The sequence below is a fragment of the Trematomus bernacchii genome, unplaced genomic scaffold (assembly GCF_902827165.1).
Source record: "Trematomus bernacchii unplaced genomic scaffold, fTreBer1.1, whole genome shotgun sequence".
In the NCBI taxonomy this organism is placed as follows: Eukaryota; Metazoa; Chordata; class Actinopteri; order Perciformes; family Nototheniidae; genus Trematomus; species Trematomus bernacchii.
The window spans coordinates 1,139,913-1,162,929 of record NW_022987469.1 but is presented as its reverse complement, the minus strand read 5'-3'; the positions used below and the strand labels follow the sequence as shown (position 1 = coordinate 1,162,929).

The 23,017-nt window shown below is 43.1% G+C and overlaps 1 protein-coding gene across 1 annotated transcript in view; it reads left to right on the top strand.

Moving 5' to 3' along the window:
- The first annotated feature begins 1,678 nt into the window (after positions 1 to 1,678).
- The window catches only part of LOC117493577 (copine-8-like), a 66,059-nt gene continuing 44,720 nt past the window's right edge, over positions 1,679 to 23,017 (top strand). Inside the window, exon 1 of the mRNA XM_034144209.1 lies at positions 1,679 to 1,910. Within this exon, the coding sequence (XP_034000100.1) occupies positions 1,834 to 1,910 (77 nt within the window). The 5' untranslated portion in view covers positions 1,679 to 1,833. The remainder of the gene's footprint in view (positions 1,911 to 23,017) is intronic.

The following is a 23,017-nucleotide window of genomic DNA, read 5'->3' as shown; positions in this document are numbered from 1 at the left end:
TCATGTCATAAATCAGATTTTAGAAAAGCGTTTTAGCCAATCAAAATGAAATATGCGGGACATCGTCTCAATTTGCGGGACCCACCAAAAGTCGTGAAAATGCTGTGCAATACCGCACAAAGCGGGACATCTGGTCACCCAGACGGCTGAGTTGACCGCAGTGCATAATCGCTGTATAGTTGAAATCTCCTAACAATGTTGTCCATTTTAGAAATAGGCCTATTATATTTACAGCCCTTTATAACATTCATTTTCTGGGCTCAAAGTGTGTCTTGGCCGTTTTCATTGTGATCGCTAAATTCCCCTTGTTTATAATAATCACAGTTCCTTCAACAGGATACTGTAGTGATTCAAAGTGTGATTTTAGCATAGCCGACGAGTGCTTTTGTTTTGAAATCACTTCCGTGAGTTTCGTCTGCGCTCTTATTTTGTAAGGTAACTTCCGGTAGCAGAATATGAAAAAACGGGGTTTTTTTTTGTTTCTGTTTTCTAGTGATTTTATTTTTTGTTTTGAGAAGTAGAAAATGAAAATCATCCCGTTTTTTAAGTTTAGTAAATCCCTTTTTGACCGTGATAAAGAAAAACGCCTTGTATTTCAATTTTGGTTTTTCAATTTGAAAACGAAAATCAAATATCCAGTCGTTTTTTGTTTTTGAATTTCCATTTGTGAAAAGAAAATCCAATGACCAAAACATACACTGACCGAACTGTAATGTGAATTTTCTGACCATAAAAATGTATTACAGATTTTTTCTTACCTAACCTGAGAGAGCAGATTCTCTAGTAGTTGAATGTGATGATTTGCGTTTATGTTCACTTAAGTACACACATGCTTACACAGTTAGTGATGTGTTAGCAATATCACATTCGAACAGGTTTGAAAAAGGAAACCTCTTTTGAAGAATGTTTAGGCGCTGTAAAATGGGATTCATTTGGGGCGGAAAAAAATCAAATTATTTTTGAGTCCTTCAACCCAATGCTGTCTGTACTCAGACCTTAAAGGTGGGGTAGGTAATTTTGGAGAAACCACCTCGAGTGCGCAAGAATTTGAAAATACACAACCGGAAAAAATCTGCCACTTCCTTACAGAGCCCCTCCTCCAACACACACGAACGCGCACATGACCAATGAGGGCACGAGATAAGTTTGTGCACAGATGGAAGGCTGACAGGCAGGTGGGCCATCCAGTTATTTTAGCCGGGCCGGCTTTATTATTATTATTACGGCTTCCACAGATGACATTTTTTTATGGATTTTTTTTCAAAGCACTTAAGATATTCATTGCTATCGGGATGTTAAGAGCATTCCATGGAATATAACAAAAAGTGTATCTCGAGCGGGTTTCTCAAACTTACCTACCCCACCTTTAATGATGCTGTAAAAGGAATGGAGAAAATCTTCTTCGTGAACTCTTCTTCAACCAACAAAACTAAAACAGGACAATTCTGAAAATCAGACGGATATTGTTATAGATATGTGAACTGTCAACTGTGTTAAACAGTTGAGAATGTGCCACCAGACAGCCGAACCTACTGGAGGGTCTCTGCCTCCACCGATGGATGGAGAGAAAGGAGGAGCTCTCTCTCTCTCTCTCGCTCTCTCTCGCTCTCTCTCTCTCTCCTCCTCTCTATGAATGGAGCTCTTCCTCAGGTATGCCTCCTCTCCCTCCGCTGCGCTCCAGCCGTCCGCAGGAACACTTCTTCAGCCGGAGCAGATTCCCTCCGCGTCTCAGTGACTCTCTCTGGATGAAACCCATCAGAGCCACAGGAGAACTCGCGCTGTGATAGAAGTGAGAACTTGGAGGATCCAGAGGAAGTGATTAAAGCCTCAGTCATGGCGACAATAGGGGACTTCGACCCGCTCAACTCCACCGTACCTGCGACCAAGATAGAGATCACCGTCTCCTGCAGGTAACAGCGTTCACACACACCTGCAAACACTCATCTGTCATCTCACACTCCCACATCCTGGATGCTTGGTGGGAAATATAATCTCTGAGATTATCATACTCTTGTGCGTAATTTCCTGGCGTTTTCTATGAAGCTCAGATTGTTCCTCTCGCTTTAAATCAGCGTTTTGGTTCTTTAAAGTGCATGGAGCAACTCTTCTGTATCCTGAGGAGGGATTTGCATGTGCTGTGGGTGTAGATGTGTGTGGGGGTGCAGCAACTATTCTGAGTGTCTTGGAGAGCTCCGGAGAGACTCAGAGATCACAGTGCGTGGATCATGTTCTCACTGTGAAGAAGGATCAGTGGCGGCGCCAGAGATTTTCTTTTGAGGGTGCTGTGGGGTAGCTTGACGTTTCATAGAGGGTGCTCAAACATGTAGGGTTTCCCATTAAGGTACCGGGCGCTACAGTGGAATTTTCTACTGCAACACTCCCCACACGCACACAGTACACCCGCGACTGTTACAATGAAGGCTCGATAATCAGCTCATGGCATATAGGTGTAAACAGGGGTAAAGTGCTATTTTTTTAAGTGGGGGGGTGGACGGCCTAACATCATCTAGGGGGGTCATCACCTCCTCTAGGGGGGTCCGGGGGCATGCTCCCCTGGGAAGATTTTTTTTTAAATATTGAAGTTAAAAGCATCAATCTGGTGCACTTTGAGAGCAACATGGAGAGATCTATGGATACATCTCTCAACACCCATTTGAAACAGAACTGGAAGCAGATTTTCTTTATGGATATTTTACAAATCACTCCCCTTTTAAACTGTATTCTTGTTTATTAATAACTTTGTTTTACTGTCATATAGTATTTTATACCTGTTTACTTTATTCTCTTATTTTTTTATAACTATAATGATCATATAAAGATGTGCCTTTACCTCACTGGTTGGAGAAAAAGCTTCTTATATTCGTTAGCATAGTTAGCTAACCAGATGCTAATAACAACAAAGTTATTGACTGTATGATCAGTATGACAGATGAACAGATTGCCACTGGGCTTTCAACTAAGACACAGCCACGCAAAAACTGCGGCATGTGTACGGCTCCTTATGGGTAGGCTACTGACATTTGTGAAGTGGCGGAGCGGAGCGGCGTTCTGGTGCTCTCCTGCAGAACTGCACCCCTGTCAGGCGGGACATATACCACGTGATGACACTAGTGATGTGTCGGTCGCGAACGAGCCGGCTCTTTTAAGTGAACGACGGGAGCCGGCTCGCGCCCGCGAACGAGCCGTTTTTTTGTTTTTGTTATTTTTTGTTAAGTAATACAAGACAGAATGATATGATGATCTTCGCGCTACAGCTGCTCCGTGCATGCATGCAGTGACATGTAATATCCAAGGATTAGAGACTGTTGGACAGAGGTGGGACCAAGTCATTGTTTTGCAAGTCCGAGTCAAGTCTCAAGTCTTTGCGCTCAAGTCCAAGTCAAGTCTCAAGTCAGGATGGGAAAGTTCAAGTCAAGTCCAAGTCCTAAACTTTGACAAAACAAGTCTTAAACAAGTCCTTATGTGCTTTTCAACAAATGTAATGACATCGATCAACAGAATAATACTTAATAATCAAACTGCTCTTTATTAGTCACATTAATAATTTAATAATCCATTTTCTCTCTGCTGGTAAAGTAACGTGTTTTTCTTCTATTGTAAGAAGGATCAGTAAGGTAAGGCTGCCGTGACGGTTTGATTCAGAAGGAGTTTAATGTATAAGATCCCTGATGTTGAGGTGACCAGAATGTTTATTTCCACTGTGTACAGCATGTTATAAGGGACCCACAATCTATCTTTATGCAAGGGATAATGTGCAGCGAGGCGTCTCTATGGGGAAAAGAACACCTGCATCTAGATCCCTCTGCAGGTGGTACTTTCACTATATTTTGATGATAATACTTTTTTACTTTTACTTGTAACATTTTGAATGCAGGATCTTTTATTGTAACCGAGTATTCCTACACTCTGGTACTGTTACTCAAGTACAAGATCTGAACTTCTGGCAATAAATCCTGAGTGGTTACCAAAAAAAAAACCCTGCTCTGAAGGTTATTTTCATTTTACAAATCCTGCACTCAGCTTTGCTTTCTCCAATATCATTTTAATGCAGCCAGAAGCTGCTCCTTTTTTCGGTTTTCGCAAATGTCTTGACTTTTTCCGACGCGCTTGCATTTAAATCCGGCAATTGGCCACAGCAAATAATTGATATTAAACATGTAATTTTTACTTTTGAATACTTCAGTACAAAGGATGTATTGAATAATTTAAGTGATATGTGTACACATATAAATCATTAGTCAAAACAGGGCTACATTTGCAGTGGCGTTTTTATATGTACAAAAGTGGTGGGGCACAAAAAACTTAGATGTCTATATATAAGCTTCTGCAGTGACGTGCAGTGAGGTTCATGGCTGGTGAGGCACTGGCACTGACTCTTCAGGTTTACAAATATTATATTTTGACCTAAACCAAAATATAATATTATTTTCAAAAGCTTTTTTTGTCTGATGCTTCGATTAATTTTAAACAGACAGTTCAACAAAAGGATACCCAAAAAATGTAATTTTATCATTTAAATATTGAATTGTTCTCTCTTAGTAAGATCCCATTTTCAATAAAATGGCGGTCTTACCTTGACTTGAAGATGAAGTCCATTTGCCTATCCTTCTGGACAAACATTTCTATTACTTTTTTGTAAAAGTCCTCCTTATCTTCTTGTAGTTTCAAAAGTCTATCATAAATCTAATCGATAGATTTATGATAAAAAAAATTATAAAAGTAGGGTAGAGCTATTTTCTAAAATCCTCTGGAGAAATCTCATTGCTTTTTTGTGCTTACTTCCTGGTTTTAGGACGCGCCACTGCAGCTCTCTCGTCTCCTCTTCAAGCACCACACTTTTCGCGGCACACGTACTTACAGCCAATCAGCTCTGAATGATTTGAGATGACGTATGGTGGGGATGGAAGCTCCGTGCCCCTCTGGTCATTATTCTTTTGCCACACACATTACATAGAAAAATACTCTGAGCATGCGCAGTGTAGTTTTTACAGTCACCGTTCACTTCACAGCGAGAGGAAGGGGCATAATCAGGTTTTGTCCCACATGGCTCTAAACAGCTCAATAGGCACACACTGTGACTGTAGACACACTAATTAGAAGAACACAGACTAAAACAGCAATGTACAGACGAATCAGATGATTAAACATTATAATATATATTTTTTTTTTTATTTTTGTTTTTGCATTTTTGTAATCATTATTTGTAATACTTTCTGCTGACACTAGGTGGGGCTGTGCCCCACCTGCCCCTAATGACCAGTCGCCACTGTACATTTGATTGAATTATAAAAGGTATAATATGTGGTAAACTGAAGAGCCGTTTGGGAGCCGAAAGAGCCGGCTCTTCTTGGTGAGCCGAGCCAAATGATCCGGCTCACCAAGAAGAGCCGGAATTCCCATCACTAGATGACACGTTAGGCTCGTGTTGTGTTCAAGGACCCTGACCTAACCCAGGAAAAACAGGCACTCGCTTGTTTAATTTTTTTGCGGTCTAGATTTCTTAAATGTTTTTCTTTTTTGCGTGTAAATTACCTCGAGGGCCGTACCAAATGGTCTTGCGGGCCGTATACGGCCCGGGGGCCGGAGGTTCCCCACCCCTGATCTACACACACAACCAAATTACATCTATACCATCAGTGAGGGAAAAGAGTATAGGTGAAGAGGCACAACGTGTCTATGTCAATGCACTCTTATTAGATTCTTTGATCAACTATAAGCTTTATCAAAAAGGAAGGTCTTAAGCGCACTCTTAAAAACGGATAGGCTGTCTGCCGCCCGAACACAAACTGGAAGCTGATTCCACAAAAGTGGAGCTTGATAAGAAAAGGCTCTGGCTCCCATTGTACTTTTATGGGGCATTTCCACCATGGCGCGGAGCGCGGTTTAAGCGTGCCGTGTCGTGCCGGGCCCGTTTTTGGTTGCGCTTCCACTAGGCCTAGTTCCGGCCCGGGGGTACTTTTTCACCTCTTTTCTGGCCCGACAAAATCGTGGTTCTATCGGGGCCAACAAACAGGGCTGAGTCGGGCTGAGTATGCTAAACTAGAGAGAGAATCGCTGGCAAGGAGGCTACAACTACAACAAGATGAACATATTTGACCGTGATTTAATTGTAATACACGTTTCAAAATGATGCCGAAGTAACAACATACTGATACCGGTTAGTAAAAACCATGAATTAGATAGATAGATAGATAGATAGATAGATCGTACTTTATTGATCCCAAATTGGGAAATTGTTTTTGTTACAGCAGCATAAAAGGCATTTTACAATAAAACAAAATATACAAGAATAGAAATAAAATAAAATAAAATATAAAATAAAATATAAAATATACATGTCAAAATACAAAATAGAAAATATACATACAGATATTATATATATATACAAATATATATATATTCAAAATATATGGAATTATGGAGTATTAAATATGAAACAGATTATGTGTGAGTAAAATGTACAAGGTGGTTTTATTTCTAGAGAAACTATGGAGCAGAGAGTTCTCTTCCAGCCAGAGGTGATTTGTTGTACAGAGTTATTGCAGTGGGCAGGAATGTTTTCCAGTATCTGTCCTTGTGACAGGGGAGCTGCAGCAGTCTGTTGGAGAAGGAGCTCCGTTGACTGTCCAGCTGCAGGTGGAGAGGATGGGTGGGGTTATCCATGATGGACAACAGCCTGTTCAGTGTCCTCCTCTCCACCACAGCTTCAAAGGGTTCCAGCTTGATGCCGATGACTGACCCAGCTTTCCTGATCAGTTTATTGATCCTGCAGGTGAATTAATTAATTATTAATTAATGCTTTTAATTAATGCTTTGGCAAGTTTGCAGACAGACGGCAGGTGAAAAACCTTTTAAAATGCGTGTTTTCTAGATGGAGATTGGCTAAACTAACTCAATATATGCTCCGACCGTCCACACTCACAACAACGGCCTATACAGACATAAATAAAGCAGTGAGTGTATTCACCATGACACAGGCAGTCTGTGGTGTGTACTTGTTTAACTTTAGTCTAGTTACTGAACATATATAAGGAGCTGTGAGCTCTGAGTGCTAACAGCTAACGGCTGTGTTGTTTTTCTGGGGTTCTCATTGAAGATGACGTCACGGCTCCGCCTACACTGCGTTACTATAGTAACTACCCCAGTTCCTAAACTGTAATGGAAGCGCAGCATGAAGTGAGCCGGCCCTAACAAGGCCCAACGCGGCCTAGCAGTACCGAGTGAGGCCGAGGCCGACCGTGTGGTGGAAATGCGCCATTAGAGACTCTAGGAACAACCAACAAACCTGCATTCTTGGAACGCAATGCCCGAGTAGGACAGTAGGGCATAATGAGTTCTTTAAGGTAAGATGGCGCCTGCCCATTAACCCTTAAAGACCGAGCGAGCCGCCCGCGGCTTCAAAGAGGTAGCGTTCTAAAATGCTTAATAACTTTTAACCGCTAATCCTATCCATCTGATTTAAAAAGTGAGGTAAAGCGGCGATTCTAGGCTTTTCGCTGGTATCACTATGTCCTTTTCCGGGATTCAGAGGCTCCGACATGATCGGGGCAACGTTATCACATTGTACAGCCTTGATTCGTCAAGGAGACCCACGCGGCCCCTCCGTCTGAGCCAAACAATCCCAATGTGTTCACTTTGATGGGCTGTCTTCTGAGTGGTTAAACATTGCTAATGGTGTTCCTCAAGGTTCTGTTTTAGGTCCACTTTTATTCTCCATATATATCAATAGTTTAGGTGAAAATGTGGATGAAGCTACTTTACATTTTTATGCGGATGATAGCGTGATGTACTGTGCAGGTCACTCCATTAAGGAGGCGGTTGTTAAATTACAGGCTGTTTTTAACATTATTCAGCTCTCTGAACTAAAGCTTCTTTTAAATGTTGATAAAACCAAGGTAATGCTTTTTTCAAAAGCTAAAAAGACATCAGAGCCTGTTTTAGATATTGTTACTATGCAAGGACAAGTACTAGAAGTGGTTGCCTGTTATAAATACCTAGGTATCTGGCTTGATGATTGTCTCACTTTTAAACTTCAGGTCAATAACCTGCTTAAAAAGCTGAGGGTTAGACTAGGTTTCTTTTACAGGAACAAGTCCTGTTTCTCTTTTGAAGCCAGGAAAAGGCTAGTCACTGTGACCTTTTTACCTGTGCTGGACTATGGTGATCTGGTCTATATGAATGCACCTGCCCATTGCCTGAACAAGTTAGATGCCGCCTATCACAATGCACTGAGATTTGTCACAAATTGTAAAGCACTTACACATCACTGTACCCTGTATGCCAAGGCAGGTTTGCCATCACTTACTGTACGGAGGCTCAGTCATTGGTACACGTTACATTTATAAAGCTTTGTTGGGTAAACTCCCGTATTATATCTGCTCTCTGATAACACAGAGAGTTGCAAGCAGCTATTGTCTGACATTGCATGATGTAGTCTTGTTAGATGTGCCAAGAGCAAGGACTGTCTTAGGTAAGACAGCTTTTATGTGCGCAGCTCCACTTGCTTGGAACAATCTTCAGCAAGAATTGAAACTGAGCAATCTCATTCCTCTGCATGTTTTTAAAGCTAGGCTAAGTGAAATGCTCGTTGATACCATGGGTATTTGTAAATGTCGATAACTATGTAAATGTAGCCTGTAAATATAATGTATGATGTCCTTTATTGTTTTATGTTGTTTTATGTTTCATGTGGAACCTATATGCTGCAGGTCTCCCTTGAAAAAGAGATCTATGATCTCAAGGGACCAATCTGGTTAAATAAAGATTTGAAATGAAATGAAACAGCAAAGATTTTAGACTAAGGCCCACCCCCCTGTGTCCGGATAGGTTTAAAATGTAAAGGTCCAGGCAAACCTCTGCCCATGCTACCATCTTCTCGACCAATCAACATAGGTTGCTGTGTATGTTTTTGGCGGCGGGAGATAAACAAAGAGAAACAGAGAGACGAGAGAGTAATACCAAAGAAGAGTAATTTTGCCAGCGTAAGAGAAATAAATACAACACGAGATATCTAGATACAGTCACACACACATACACATACATACACACACACACACACACACACACACACACACACACACACACACACACACACACACACACACACACACACACACACACATCCCAAGACAAATTCAAACCAACATGTCAAAACGGCGTTACACTAGGAAGAAGCCGTAGAATTTATTTATGACAGCTGGCGTGATGAAGAGGAGTATGATCACGGGATTGATCCCTTCGAAGATAAAAAGTGAGTAACTTTGCTTATTTCTTATTGTTTGTGTTGCATTTATCGGTTGCTATTTCTGTATAACGCCGGAAATAATTTGTCCTAAGAGTTTTTATAATGGATGGCCATTTGCCGTAATTGTGTCATAAAGTGAAGTCCTGAGCTCAAGATTCACTATCAATAGAGGCTACTATTTATTTCAGTAAAAAAACGTCAGGCAATACCTTTCATTTATTGCCTCATTCCGCTTGCCCTCTTTGGTTGTTTGTTATAAGGTCTAATGTTATTATATTCATTGCATTACAATTCAGTTACTGATTCCATCAACTAGTAATGTTAGCAGAGGGTTAAAGTGTGTATCAAATCAAAAGTTGAGACTGTGTTTAGAAAATAGATAGGATGACACTGGAGAAATAAAAGCAATAAAGGAAATAAAATAAATTCAGACATTTATATCTGTATATTTTCCTCCCTTTTATTTTAGTCCAGAGGATGAGAGAAGGGATGCTCAAGCCACTGTCCCCATCAGTAGGCCTCCTTCAAACCGAGAGGGAAAAGAATGTGGCCAGGAGGGTGCAGCATCCAGAAAAAAGGCCAAACCAATGCCAGCCCCCCTGACAGTGAAAGGGAGAGGAAGAGGAAAAGGGAAAAAAACATCTCTGACCCCAGAAGAGCCAGGAGCTAAGCCAGCAGGCTAAGGGGAAAAAGTTTGTTTGGGAAGAGCTAAAGCCGGTAAAATTCCTCATGTATTTCGGCCTTATGATGTTCATGGCACTTCTAAAACTGCCAAAAGTAAGAGACTACTGGAGGAAGGGATCACACCTAAGTGTTCTCTTTCCTGCTTCTGTCATGACAAGAGACAGGTTCATGGCAATCAGCAGAGCTGTACACCTGAGCGACCCAGACCATGATTTGGCAAATGACCGGAAAAAGGACACCCCAGAGTACAATCCACTCCATCGCCTAAAACCACTTCAAGCCACCATAAAAGAGGCATGCAAGGCAATGTGGCAGCCTAGGAAAGAATTTTCAATTGATGAACGGATGGTGGCCACAAAAGCCAAAATTGGACTGAGGCAGTACATGAAGGCCAAGCCAACTAAGTGGGGTGTGAAGCTGTTTGTGTTAGCAGACTCCAGCAATGGGTATACCATACATTTTTCCATCTATACTGGAAAGAGCCGCTTCATTTCAGGGCAGGGTCTCTCCTATGATGTTGTCAGCGGCCTAATGGATAATTCCTACTTGGGGAGAGGTTACCATCTTTTTGTAGACAATTTCTACACCAGCCCAAAACTTTTTACTGACCTATTTGCAAGGGGTTTTGTGGCATGTGGTACATTCCGCGACAATCGGAAGAACGTGCCTAAATCAAAATTGAATGCGCTAACCTCAAAGAGCCCCAGGGGCTCAATCCGATGGCTCAGAGAGAAGGAGCTTTTGTTTGTGAAGTGGATGGATACGAGAGAGGTGTCAGTGTGCTCTACAATACACCAAGCCTTCAATGGAGACACTGTCACCAGGAATGTGTATGCTAAGGAAACGGGGAAATGGCAAAAAGAAAACATCATGGCACCTCGTTGTGTGGTTGAATATAATAAATACATGGGTTGGGTGGACTTGTCTGACCAGCTCATCCAATACTATTCAGTGCACAAGAGGTCCAACAGGTGGTACAGGACACTGCTGTACCACTTTATAGACATTGCTGCAACCAACAGCTATATTCTGCACAAGGAGATGTGTCTGTCCTCAGGGTCAGTGGCATGTCCCACGCTCAGTTCATGGAGGAGCTGTCTGCAGAGCTGTGTGGAGTCCCAATTGGCAGCTTTGTGCCACCCAGAGGGGCACAGTGCTTGCCAGAGTCAATGTCCTGTGCAGACGAGGAGGAGGAGGAGGAGGAGGAGGAGGAGGAGGAGGAGGAAGAGGGAATTGACTCATTTGCGAGACGGAGGTCAGGACACACGGCAACAAAAGGTTGGCGAAAATGTGTGCTCTGCAAAAAACGTTCCATCTGGAAGTGTGCGCAGGGTGATGGGACACTGTGTCTTGTGGCTCACAGAAATTGCTTCAGCAAGTGGCATAGCAGCCGCACGTAAAACCTTTCGATTGACTGAATCAAGTCTGATTGTAATTTAATGTAAATAATTTAAAAAATGTTGATACATTTCCTTTGCTCTTTGTATATTTTTCTAATATTTTGTTTATAGTTTGAAGATAATTTGCACTTTCTAGATATTCCTAATACTTTGTTTATAGTTTCAATATAATTTGCACTTTGTTCATTTGCACTTTGTATCTCCAGCACTTGGAATTTGTTTCACTGTTTGTGTTTGTATTTAAATGTTCAAATGATAATATATTTCTCTGAAACAAGTTTTTTATTTTGCAATGTCATCTGTTATGGTTTAATATTTTTTTTTTTACTCTCTCAACCTTTTTTTGACAGAAGAAACATGATCAGTCATTTAAATATGGAAATACATTTCGTTTTCATTATTCCATATTATCCTAGGATAATATAGAATAAATAGCTGTAACTTGCTCAGGGAACATAATATGCAGATTCAATTTCATTTGAAAGCCTAAAACATCTAAATGCAGCTTTATAAATAATAAAAAAGAAAATTCCTATGTTCCTGGCGGAGTAAACAGTAAAAAAACACAACATTTGTACTGGCGTTTTTGAAAAGTGCTGGTAAATTCAGCCATTATCACACAAAGAGTATGTTTTCGCCTGTTTTGGGGAGTTTATATCCAGTTTACTTCGGGCTTTTTGGCTTCGTATGTCGCGGGCGGGAGATTCATGTGATTGGTTGATCGCAAAAAAATCCCCAAGCCTCAGATACGCCCACCTCCAGGCAGCCAAAACAGGAGTAATGTGGTCCCTTTTCTGAACTCTGGTTAGTACACGCGCTGCAGCATTTTGAATCAGCTGAACTAACTTTTTGGTACACCCTGATAATAAAGAGTTACAATAATCCAGCCTTGAAGTAACAAATGCATGGACTAGTTTTTCTGCATCGTTTTGAGGCAAGATATGCCTGATTTTTGCAATGTTACGTAGATGAAAGAAGGCGGTCCTTGAGATTGATTTTATGTGGGCGTTAAAAGATAAATCCTTATCAAATATAACACCAAGATTCCTTACAGTCTCACTGGAGGCCAAATTAATGCCATCCATAGTTAATATATCTTTAGGTAGCTTGTTTCGTAGATTCTTTGGGCCGAGTACAATAACTTCAGTTTTGGCCGTGTTTAACATAAAAATATTTAAGGTCATCCACGTTTTTAAGTCCTTGAGGCAGTCTTGAATTTTATTTAGATGATTGGTTTCATCAGGCTTGATTGATAAATATAGTTGAGTATCATCCGCATAACAATGAAAATGTACAGAGTGATTCCTTATAATATTGCCTAACGGAAGCATAAATGTGAACAAAATAGGTCCAAGCACTGAGCCCTGTGGCACTCCATGGCTCACTTTGGTTTGCATGGAAGATTCATCGTTGACACACACAAACTGAGACCGTTCAGATAGATAGGACCTAAACCAGCCTAAAGCAGTTCCCTTTATGCCAACTAAGTGCTCTAGTCTTTGCAATAGGACTTCATGGTTGATAGTATCAAATGCAGCACTGAGATCGAGCAAGACAAGAATAGAGACAAGTCCTTTGTCTAAGGCTATGAGAAGGTCATTTGTGACTTTAACCAGAGCTGTCTCTGTGCTATGATGTGTTCTAAAGCCAAAATCATTGTTTTTTAAGTAATCACACAACTGTTTTGCGACTGCTTTCTCAAGAATTTTTGAGAGGAACGGAAGATTAGAAATAGGTCTATAGTTGGCTAAAACCTCTGGATCGAGGTTGTGCTTTTTAAGAAGAGGTTTTTATCACTGCTACTTTAAATGATTGTGGAACATAGCCTGATAATAAAGACATATTCATAATATTTAATAAAGAAGTGTTAATTAATGGAAAAACTTCATTTAACAGCTTAGTTGGAATCGGGTCTAAGATACACGTTGATGGTTTAGAAGGAAGAATCATTGAATTCAATTGTTCAAGGTTTATGGCTGAAAAGCATTCTAATTTACTATCTAGTGTAATATTAGAACTTACATTTCCGGGAGCTGTTGATAACACTATACTGGTCAAAGGCAAGAGGTCATTGATTTTGTTTCTAAGAGTAACAATTTTATCATTAAAAAAGCACATCAAATCATTACTACTGAGTGCTATGGAAATAGAAGGCTCAATAGAGCTGTGGCTCTCTGTCAGCCTGGCTACAGTGCTGAAAAGAAATCTTGCATTATTCTTATTCTCATCTATTAATGAAAAGTAGTAAGCTGCTCTCGCTTTACGCAGTGCTTTCTTATATTCATTGAGAGTAATATGCCAAATTAAACGAGATTCTTCAAGTTTAATGGAACGCCATATCCTTTCAAGTTGTCTCGACTTTTGCTTTATTTTGCGGGTTTCGGCATTATGCCATGGAGCTAGTCTATGTTGTTTTATTTTCTTCTTTTTCAAAGGAGCAACATAGTCTAATTGTATTCGCAGCGCATCTGTAGCACTATCAACAACATGATCAATTTGGGGTGGTGTACATTTTGTATATGTTTCCTCCCTTACATACAGACATGCTATCGAGTTAAGTATTGGTGGAATCTCTTCCTTGCAGTGTTTAAATGTGACAAAAATGGAATTGAACCTCTCGCACAGCCGCTCAAAATGCACCCTCTCCTTCTTGGAGCAGAGATGGACCTTGTTAAAGCCTCTGCTGTCGCACCTGTTGCACTTGAGCATCTTCGAAAGGCTGTTAAAAAGGACAGCTATCCAAATGTATACAAGATGCTCCAGTTGGCACTGACTCTGCCTATCGGATCTGCCACCTCTGAGAGAAGTTTTTCTGCAATGAGGAGAATTCGGAACTGGCTGCGGTCAACGATGGGAGGAACAAGATTTTCCTCACTTGCGGTTCTTCACATTGAGGACGACATAACCGCACAGCTGTCACCTGAGGGGATAGTGGACATATATGCGGAACGTAAAAAAAGGCGTCTACTTCTGCACTAAGGTAGGACACTGGTTAATAATATTGTAGCGTGTTCAAGTAACCAAGGGATATAGTAGTTATCAAATAAGTACAAGATGTACACAGTTATGATAAGTTTTACAGTTATGTAATGCACTGTTGTTGGCGGGAGAGACCACCCCTTCCATATGAGTGTGTGTGTACGCCGGGCATGAGGCGTGCATGACGGGACGAGTTGTGTTCCTATGTGGAAAAGTCATACTCAGTGTGGTGAACGCTGGCTTTATTGCTACTGTATCCGTAGCACCCAACGCAATAGTTGGGACTGTGTACTGACGTCAGTAAAAAAATGTCAAACTCCGCCTATGGATTCACTTGATTTTTGACAGAATGTCCGCCTAACATCTGGGAAACTCTCTCAAAGAGGGTCAGTTATGTTACACATTAGGATCCTCTTCAGAACTGAAGCCTAGGTTATATTTCGTCCCTACTGACCACCAGAGGCGGTGCTTTAGCACTGGATATATCCATCGCACGCATGCGCAGTTCGAGTACCTAATAACAACAAAGTCACCTGTGACCCACGTGACGACAGCTACATAGGCCGGCGTCATTAGCAGATCGGTTCCTTTTCATCATCTCGCTGTGCGAGAGTACAGCGGCTACATTCTTGTAGCCTACAGCGTTCAGGTTTGAACGTTTGATCTGAGGGATTTCTCTGCATGCAGCTGGCCGCATGCAGCTTCGCGACTGACAGTTGGAGCTACGGGTTGTTAACGCGTCCTCCAGGAGCTGTGGCCGGCTGTGCGCTGCGCAGAGCCTCGACGGACAGGTTTTTGTCAACTTGTTGTTTGTGATGGTTGTGTCCCCGCACCCTCTCCAAGCTAAGTTGTCCTGATTGCTGTCTTGTTTATTGTTTGGCTTAGACTTTCTGGTGACGACAGTGTTCCCGCTTCCGCTCCCATAAAGTTGCCCTTATTGAAAGTTCTGCTTGTGGCGTTGTGCCCGAGCTATCATTAGCATTTCAGTTCCCAGCTTTAGCTGCGTCTCTCATTCAATTTAGTATGGAAAGCCCAGGGTGCCATATTTTGCCCGTTTTTTGTTTAGATGCAGAGAGTAAGGTAAGTACTGGCCATAGTTACTACTGTAACTAAGGTCCTAGGCCATGTAAGCACTGGCCATGGTTACTACTGTGACCATGGCCTACGGTTCTATGCGGGCTGTTCTATTCTTTAGAAGCTAATTATCTGGTCTTAACATTTGTGTTTTGACTTGGTCTCACTTGATTGTTAGCCGCAGCCGCTTGGCTAACACCTTGCATGTACTGTTAAGCTTCATTATTTAACTGCGCCGGTGTGTGCCGTGTGCTCTGCATGTGTGGCCATTAAAGAGGATTTCATCCTCCCAATATTATATTATCTAGTGTGCAGCCGTTTGGCTGACACTTTTAAGCACCGGCCACGGTTACTTTTGTAGCTACGGTTCTAAGCAGTGTAAGTACTGGCCATGGTTACTACTGTAACTACGGTTCTATGCCGTGTAAGTACTGGCCATAGTTACTACTGTAACTACGGTTCTAAGCCGTGTAAGTACTGGCCATAGTTACTACTGTAACTACGGTTCTAAGCCGTGTAAGTACTGGCCATAGTTACTACTGTAACTATGGTTCTATGCCGTGTAAGTACTGGCCATAGTTACTACTGTAACTACAGTTCTAAGCCGTCTAAGTACTGGCCATAGTTACTACTGTAACTACGGTTATATGCTGTGTAAGTACTGGCCATAGTTACTACTGTAACTACGGTTCTATGCCGTGTAAGTACTGGCCATAGTTACTACTGTAACTACGGTTCTAAGCCGTGTAAGTACTGGCCATAGTTACTACTGTAACTACGGTTCTAAGCCGTGTAAGTACTGGCCATAGTTACTACTGTAACTACGGTTCTAAGCCGTGTAAGTACTGGCCATAGTTACTACTGTAACTACGGTTCTATGCCGTGTAAGTACTGGCCATAGTTACTACTGTAACTACGGTTCTAAGCCGTCTAAGTACTGGCCATAGTTACTACTGTAACTACGGTTCTAAGCCGTGTAAGTACTGGCCATAGTTACTACTGTAACTACGGTTCTAAGCCGTGTAAGTACTGGCCATAGTTACTACTCTCAACTGATGACACCAAAAAACTGGTTCATGCACTCGTCTTCTCAAGACTAGATTATTGCAATGCACTCCTCTCCGGTCTCCCAGCCAAATCCATCAACCGCCTGCAACTTGTCCAGAACAGTACAGCCAGAGTTCTCACCGGTACAAAAAGGTCCGCACACATAACCCCCATACTTGCACAACTGGCTCCCAGTCCACTACATGATCCAGTTTAAGGTTCTGCTCCTCACTTACAAAGCCCTGAATGGACAAAGCCCAAAATACCTCTGTGACCTCATCCGTACCCAGACATCTACTCGCTCTCTACGCTCCAGCCACGCTCCTCTTCTTTACATCCCCCGCACACGTCTCCGAACAATGGGAGACCGAGCCTTCTGCTCATTCGCCCCGCGCCTCTGGAACTCCCTCCCAGATCAGCTGGGATCATCATGAGATCTGCCCCTTCCACCGAGGTCTTCAAAACCGGTCTTAAGACCCTCTTCTTTCGGCAGGCCTTCCAATAAACTTTGAGCATGGTACACCTGGAGTATTGCCATTTTTATCGCTATCTCCGACTTTTATTTTATTTATTTATTTTTATTTAATTTTATATTTAATTTTTAATTTTTATTTAATTTTGTTTTAATTTTTAATTTGTATTATTATTATTTGTTTAATCTCTCAAATTGTATCAGTGTCCTTTGCTGTGAAGCGCTTCGAGATTTGTCTTGGCAGATGAGAAGCGCTATATAAATTACATTTATTATTTATTATTACTGTAACTACGGTTCTATGCCGTGTAAGCACTGGCCATGGTTACTACTGTAACTACGGCTCTGTGCTGTTGTCTTCTTTAGAAGCTAGTTATCTGGTCTTAAACATTTGTGTTATTTGACTTGATCTCGCTTGATTGTTAGCAGCAGCCACTTGGCTAACGTCTTGCGTGTACTGTTAAGCTTCATTATTTAACTCAGCTGGTGAAGGCAGTGCTCTCGCTCCCGCTCCCGGTAACGTATTGTTTTGATTGTTAGCAGCAGCCGCTTGGCTAACATCATGCATGTTTTGTTAAAGCTTCTTTATTTAACTCAGCTGGTGAAGGCAGTGCTCTCGCTCCCGCTCCCTGTAACGTATTGCTCTGATTATTAGCAGCGGCCGCTTGGCTAACATCTGGCGTGTTCTGTTGAGCTTCATTGTTTAACTCATCCAGTGAAGGCAGTGTTTTTTCGCCCCCGCTCCTGGTAGACGTGTGCTTGATTCTAGCAGCAGCCGCCCGGCTAAGCTGTCCTGTTAAACTTCTTTATTTAATCCAGCTAGGTGAAGGCAGTGCTCTCGCTCCCGCTCCTTCTACCGGTAACGTGGGTGTAGTTACATCCCTCTTTGTGTTCGGCGAGTAGGAGCATTGCTCTACTCTTTCCGTTCAGCAGGTAGCTGGGGAAGGCTGTGTTCCTACAGAATGGCTCATTCATGTAGCGCCTGTATGGCTTCTCTTGAGCCACCAGGGCCCTCTCCCACTCTGCTGCCATGCCTGATCTTGGACCTCAGAGGAATCAACAGATTCCTGAAGGTGCTGCCATTCCATATGCTGACCACAGCACATGCACAGGGGGAGTGGTTCGCAACCGTGGACTTGAGGGATGCCTACTTCCACGTGGGCCGGGCAAGATGGTGCCTTATATTCAGTTCCTCCGGCCCTTGGTCAGACTGACGGCTGCCTCGGCCGTTGGGCCCTTAGGCCCGCTGTCGTTGCGCCCCATGCAGATGTGGCTGAATAGCCTTCACTTGGACGCCAAGTGGCACAGGCACAGGAAAGTCAGGGTGTCGCAGCGTTGCCTCCACTCTCTGTCACGCTGGAGGGGCAGGGCCTATCTCCTGATGGGCGTGCCCATGGGCGCCATCCCATCCCGCCAGGAGACCGTCACCATAGGTGCATGTCTATCAGGGTGGGGTGGAGTGCAGCAGGGCAGGGCAGGACTGTTCAGGGTCAGTGGTCTGCCCAGGAGGGTGCACGCCATGTCAACGTGCTAGAGCTTCGGGCTGTGCAGCTTGCACTCACGCACTTTCTACGCCAACTGGGGGGCAAGCATGTGCTTGTTCCTTGGGACAGCATGTACACTGTTGCCCATACAGCAGTCCCTTCTAGATAGTGGACGTTCTCACTCCACTCAGAGTTTATGCGGCTGCTATTTGTGCCTGACATGTTCGGGTCGACGGCGCCACGGCGGGGTGCCACAGGTCGGTGTCCCTCTTCCTGAAGAGGGGCTTTACGGCAGCGTCCCCCTAGCACCCCGAGGGCTCCGGCTTGGGACCTGCCCCTGCTGCCGGATGCCCTATCATCTCCTCCCTTCAAGCCCCTGGCCCAGGTGGGGCTTAGGTGGCTGCCCACGAAGGCAGCATTTCTGCTTGCCATAGCCTCAGGGAAGCGAGTTGGGGAGTTGCATGTCCTCTCCATAAACGATACATGACCGAGGTGGGACTCTCAGGTGTTGCCCTTTGGGCAAATGTGGCATTCCTGCCCAGGGTGCTTCCACAAACCCACTTCAATCAGCCTGCCCAGCTGGCACGCTTTGACATTCAGGAGAACAGCACGTCGAAGTTGCTGTGTCCTGTGGGTGCCCAAAGGGCGTATATCGAGGCTACTGCCTGTATACGGCAGTCGGAGCAGCTCTTGATTTTGCCATGGCGGCACTAAAGGAGGTTGTGCCCTCTAACCAGCGGCTGCCTCACTGGGTTGTCGATACCATCTCACATGCCTACGGGGCCAGTGGCCGCCCCCTGCCATCAGGGCTGAGATGCCACTCTACAAGGAGCATCTCAACATCTTGGGCTGCCCTGAGAGGGGTGCCCCTGGAGACCATCTGCACATTCTCCAGTTGTTATCGGGTTAATGTCGCCACTCCCCATTCTTTGGGCGTGGTCCTTTTGCCGAGCTCCGCTGCTTCCAGTAGTGAGCAAGGGCTTGGATTCTTCATGACATGGTTGGTATAAGTCATCCAGTGCTAAAGCACCGCCTCTGGCGGTCAGTAGGGACGAAATAGAACGATAGTTACGGCTGTAACTACGGTTCTATGAGTCCCGGATGACCGCCAGAGTTTCCTGTCACTCAGAATTCTTGTGTGCTCGCGAGAAGATTCTGGGAACCGATCTGCTAATGACGCCGGCCTATGTAGCCGTCGTCACGTGGGTCACAGGTGACTTTGTTGTTATTAGGTACTCAAACTGCAAAAACAGCACCCAAAATATTTTTAAAACACATTTTCAAACACATTGGCTCGAATTGTTATAACAAGCATAAAATTCTAGCAACCAAAAAACTGTCATGGGAAAAAACAATAGGACTTTTCCCCCCAAGAAAAAATTCCTTTTTTGCACAATTAATATACACACATTCATTCAGAGGCTCAGGGAGTAACATTCACATACACTCACACACCGTGGGCAATGCATTATGGATCAATCAGGGCTAAAGTATCTTGCCCAGGGATACATGTTGACTGCAGGGGGATGGGGATTAAAACATGACCTTCTTATTTGTAGACCACCTCAGCCACAGTCAGCCCACCTGAAGGATAGCTTCTCAGTAACACTCCAATTCACAACATTGTGGATTTCTAAGTGGTTGCTGAGAGTCATTTTGCTGTGAGTGAGATACATAAGACGTTATAGAGTTCTGAAATTGACGATGATTGACAAAGTTCTCTGCAGACAGAAGCAGGGCTGTGTGTAGATGATGCTGCGTGGTGCTCCTCAGAACACCTGCTGCCTCCCTCATCACCCACTTCCTCCCTCACCCTCCTCGCTCACCTTCCTGCATCATCCTGTCTGAGAGGACGTGCCTGATGTGTCGTGACATTTGATGGTTCTCTCATGTAGCCACACTGTGTCGTTATTGCATGAACGTTGCAGTATTGTCAGGGGAGGTTATCTGGAGGTGAAATACTTTATTTCTAAAAGCCTCTGTGACTTCTCCCTTATTCCTAACTTTTTAAATCTCAGCTTGTTTTGCAATATGAGGAGGATTTGCCTGCAGAAAAAAAAAAGGGTCTGTCTCCACACACTCGATGCCTCAGCCAATTCTCTGCCGTCTCTTTTTTCCATTAAGGGTTTCATCAGCTGTGCTGCTGCAGCCCGGAGCCCCTGCAGGTGGTAATGAGCTGGATTGCTTTCTCCACTCAGGTTAAGATGCCTGACACAGAGTTTACTGTTCAAACGGATAAGTCACACGTGGAAAAGGGAAATGAGAATGAGGGGAGAGCCCAGATTCATGTCCCTGCACATAATGACTTCATTAAAGTGAAGACAGGCAGGCAGCTGCACCTCAGATCTGCTTTAAGTGTTTCGTACGTGAGGCGGTTTTAAGTCACGTTGTGAAAAGGAGACAAAAGGAGGGCAGTCATTGTTAATTACAACTAGAACAGGTGCATTGAGAGGAGAGGGATTTCAGCCTTCAAGGTTCAAGGTTCAAGGTTCTTTATTGTCAATCTGACATAGCTACAGAGTAATTATGCAGTTGAAAATCTTATGTCACAGGCTTCTCTTTGCAGACCATTCATTCTTTCACGAAGACCTATGTAACACACTTCATGGAAGGGAAAACACAGAGATGTCGCACTGATGAAAAAATAATGAATCAGGAAGTGTGTAAATACATTGAAGCTCCTACAATTGTTATTGTTTGCATCTTCCACATTATTCTGATGGAATAAGATTGGAAAAATCATGGGAAAAATCATTGCAGCCTATTTGTTGTATTCAGTGTATCCATCTTACCGTTCTGCCATAGCCTTTTTTGATTTTACTACTACACATTCTCACATAGTGGCTTTAAAATCAGCACATTTGGCTCCACCACAACAGGGGTTAGATAACGTCCCATGTTAATGAGTATAAGTACACAGTGATTCCTGCAGTGTTGCTCTGTGGAAATGACTGTTGCTAGTAGAGTTGTTTTTGTGTGTGTGGAGAAATCCTTTCCCCTTGGGTGAGTCGTGTGTGTGTGTGTGTGTGTGTGTGTGTGTGTGTGTGTGTGTGTGTGTGTGTGTGTGTGTGTGTGTGTGTGTGTGTGTGTGTGTGTGTGTGTGTGTGTGTGTGTGTGTGTGTGTGTGTGTGTGTGTGTGTGTGTGTGTGTGTGTGTGTGTGTGTGTGTGTGTGTGTCGTGACACTCACCTGAAGCAGTGAGAAGAGGAGCTGTAAATATTTCAGAAGGAGTGACATCACAGGCTCATATCTGACAATAAAGTGCCCCAAATCAGTAGTGTGAAAAATGGGTGCATAACTACAAAATGACCAGGGAGTTGTTGTAAAAGTTGGACATTCAATTTGCAAAACGAGCCATCTGAAAGTGACCGTACAGGGGTCAAACACTTAGAATATACTTTATATGAATCTTCGGGATAGTCATACAATGCTAATTTTGCTAGCTAATGTGCTAAGGTGGACCAAAACAGTTTAACCACTTGGTTCTTTCCAACATGGAAATGTTGCAATTTTGAGTGTGTAGAAAGTATTTGTAATTATCCAAACAGAAGACAATAATTTGTATATATTTAATCTCATATCATACACTTATCACATCCCTAGTAACATCCGTCACAACATTTTTCAATAATTAATGATCTGTCTTCCTCTCTGTCCACGCACATTGGAGCCTCTCTTTGAGCTGGCCTTTCCTTCCTGGTGGGGTCCCTGGTGGAGCAGAGAGCTGTGGGTGGGGGTCCTGCAATGATGCTCCATCTACAATGCACAATTAAAACAAGCAGTGATAGCAGGCCTCTCACACAGAGGTTATGCTTCTCCTCTAGATCAATGCTTTACTTTTTCAACTCACATTAATATTGGGGGTTGTATTTACTACTTATTGTTTTACTTATTACATTGTGATGGGAGACATAAATACAGATGCCAAAGGTTGTCCCATGACTCAAGTCGCGACGGACATTCTCTTAACGAACATCCGACTGTTTAGATGAGAAGTATGTTGTCATCTGCTGGCCAAAAACTTTCCCGCGTGTTCGGAAACAAACGCATTTGAAATGGAACACACCGGAAGGCTGCTTCCCTGCTTGGGGTGTGTCGTGCGTTTGAATAGCGATTTAAAAAACGCCTTTGTTCTCTGGGGTAAAAAAGGATCTTGCTTGGTTTGACTGTCATTTAAAGCATATGGTATAAATTGTCAATACATTCTGTGTTACACCTTTAGTCTTACTTCAGTCCAACCCACTACCACACATGTTTCCCTTAGTGTTGGGATTAAGGGCCTTATTTACATGAGAGTATACCCTTTTTCTGACTGCAAAAGATTGAACAACACAGGTTTGTCCAATATTCCCTAATGTTCTTTCTAGTGGCCACCACACTCCTACAATAGGCGAGTCTTTGGTGGAAGCTGTTGTCTACAGTTGTAATATGTGTTTACAGGAGTGGTTACAGGCGGTATTAAAGACAGCCTTCTCCTCAGTAACAGAGGATGTGACAAAGTATTCTCTACATTTAGAGGCTTATTGCTGCATCCAGAGCTGTCAGACTGTGTATTTTGCTGTTAAATAGTTCAGTAAGGACAGGAAGTGAAGATAGACTGCTCTGATTTGATCACTCACCAATGACAAAGTGAA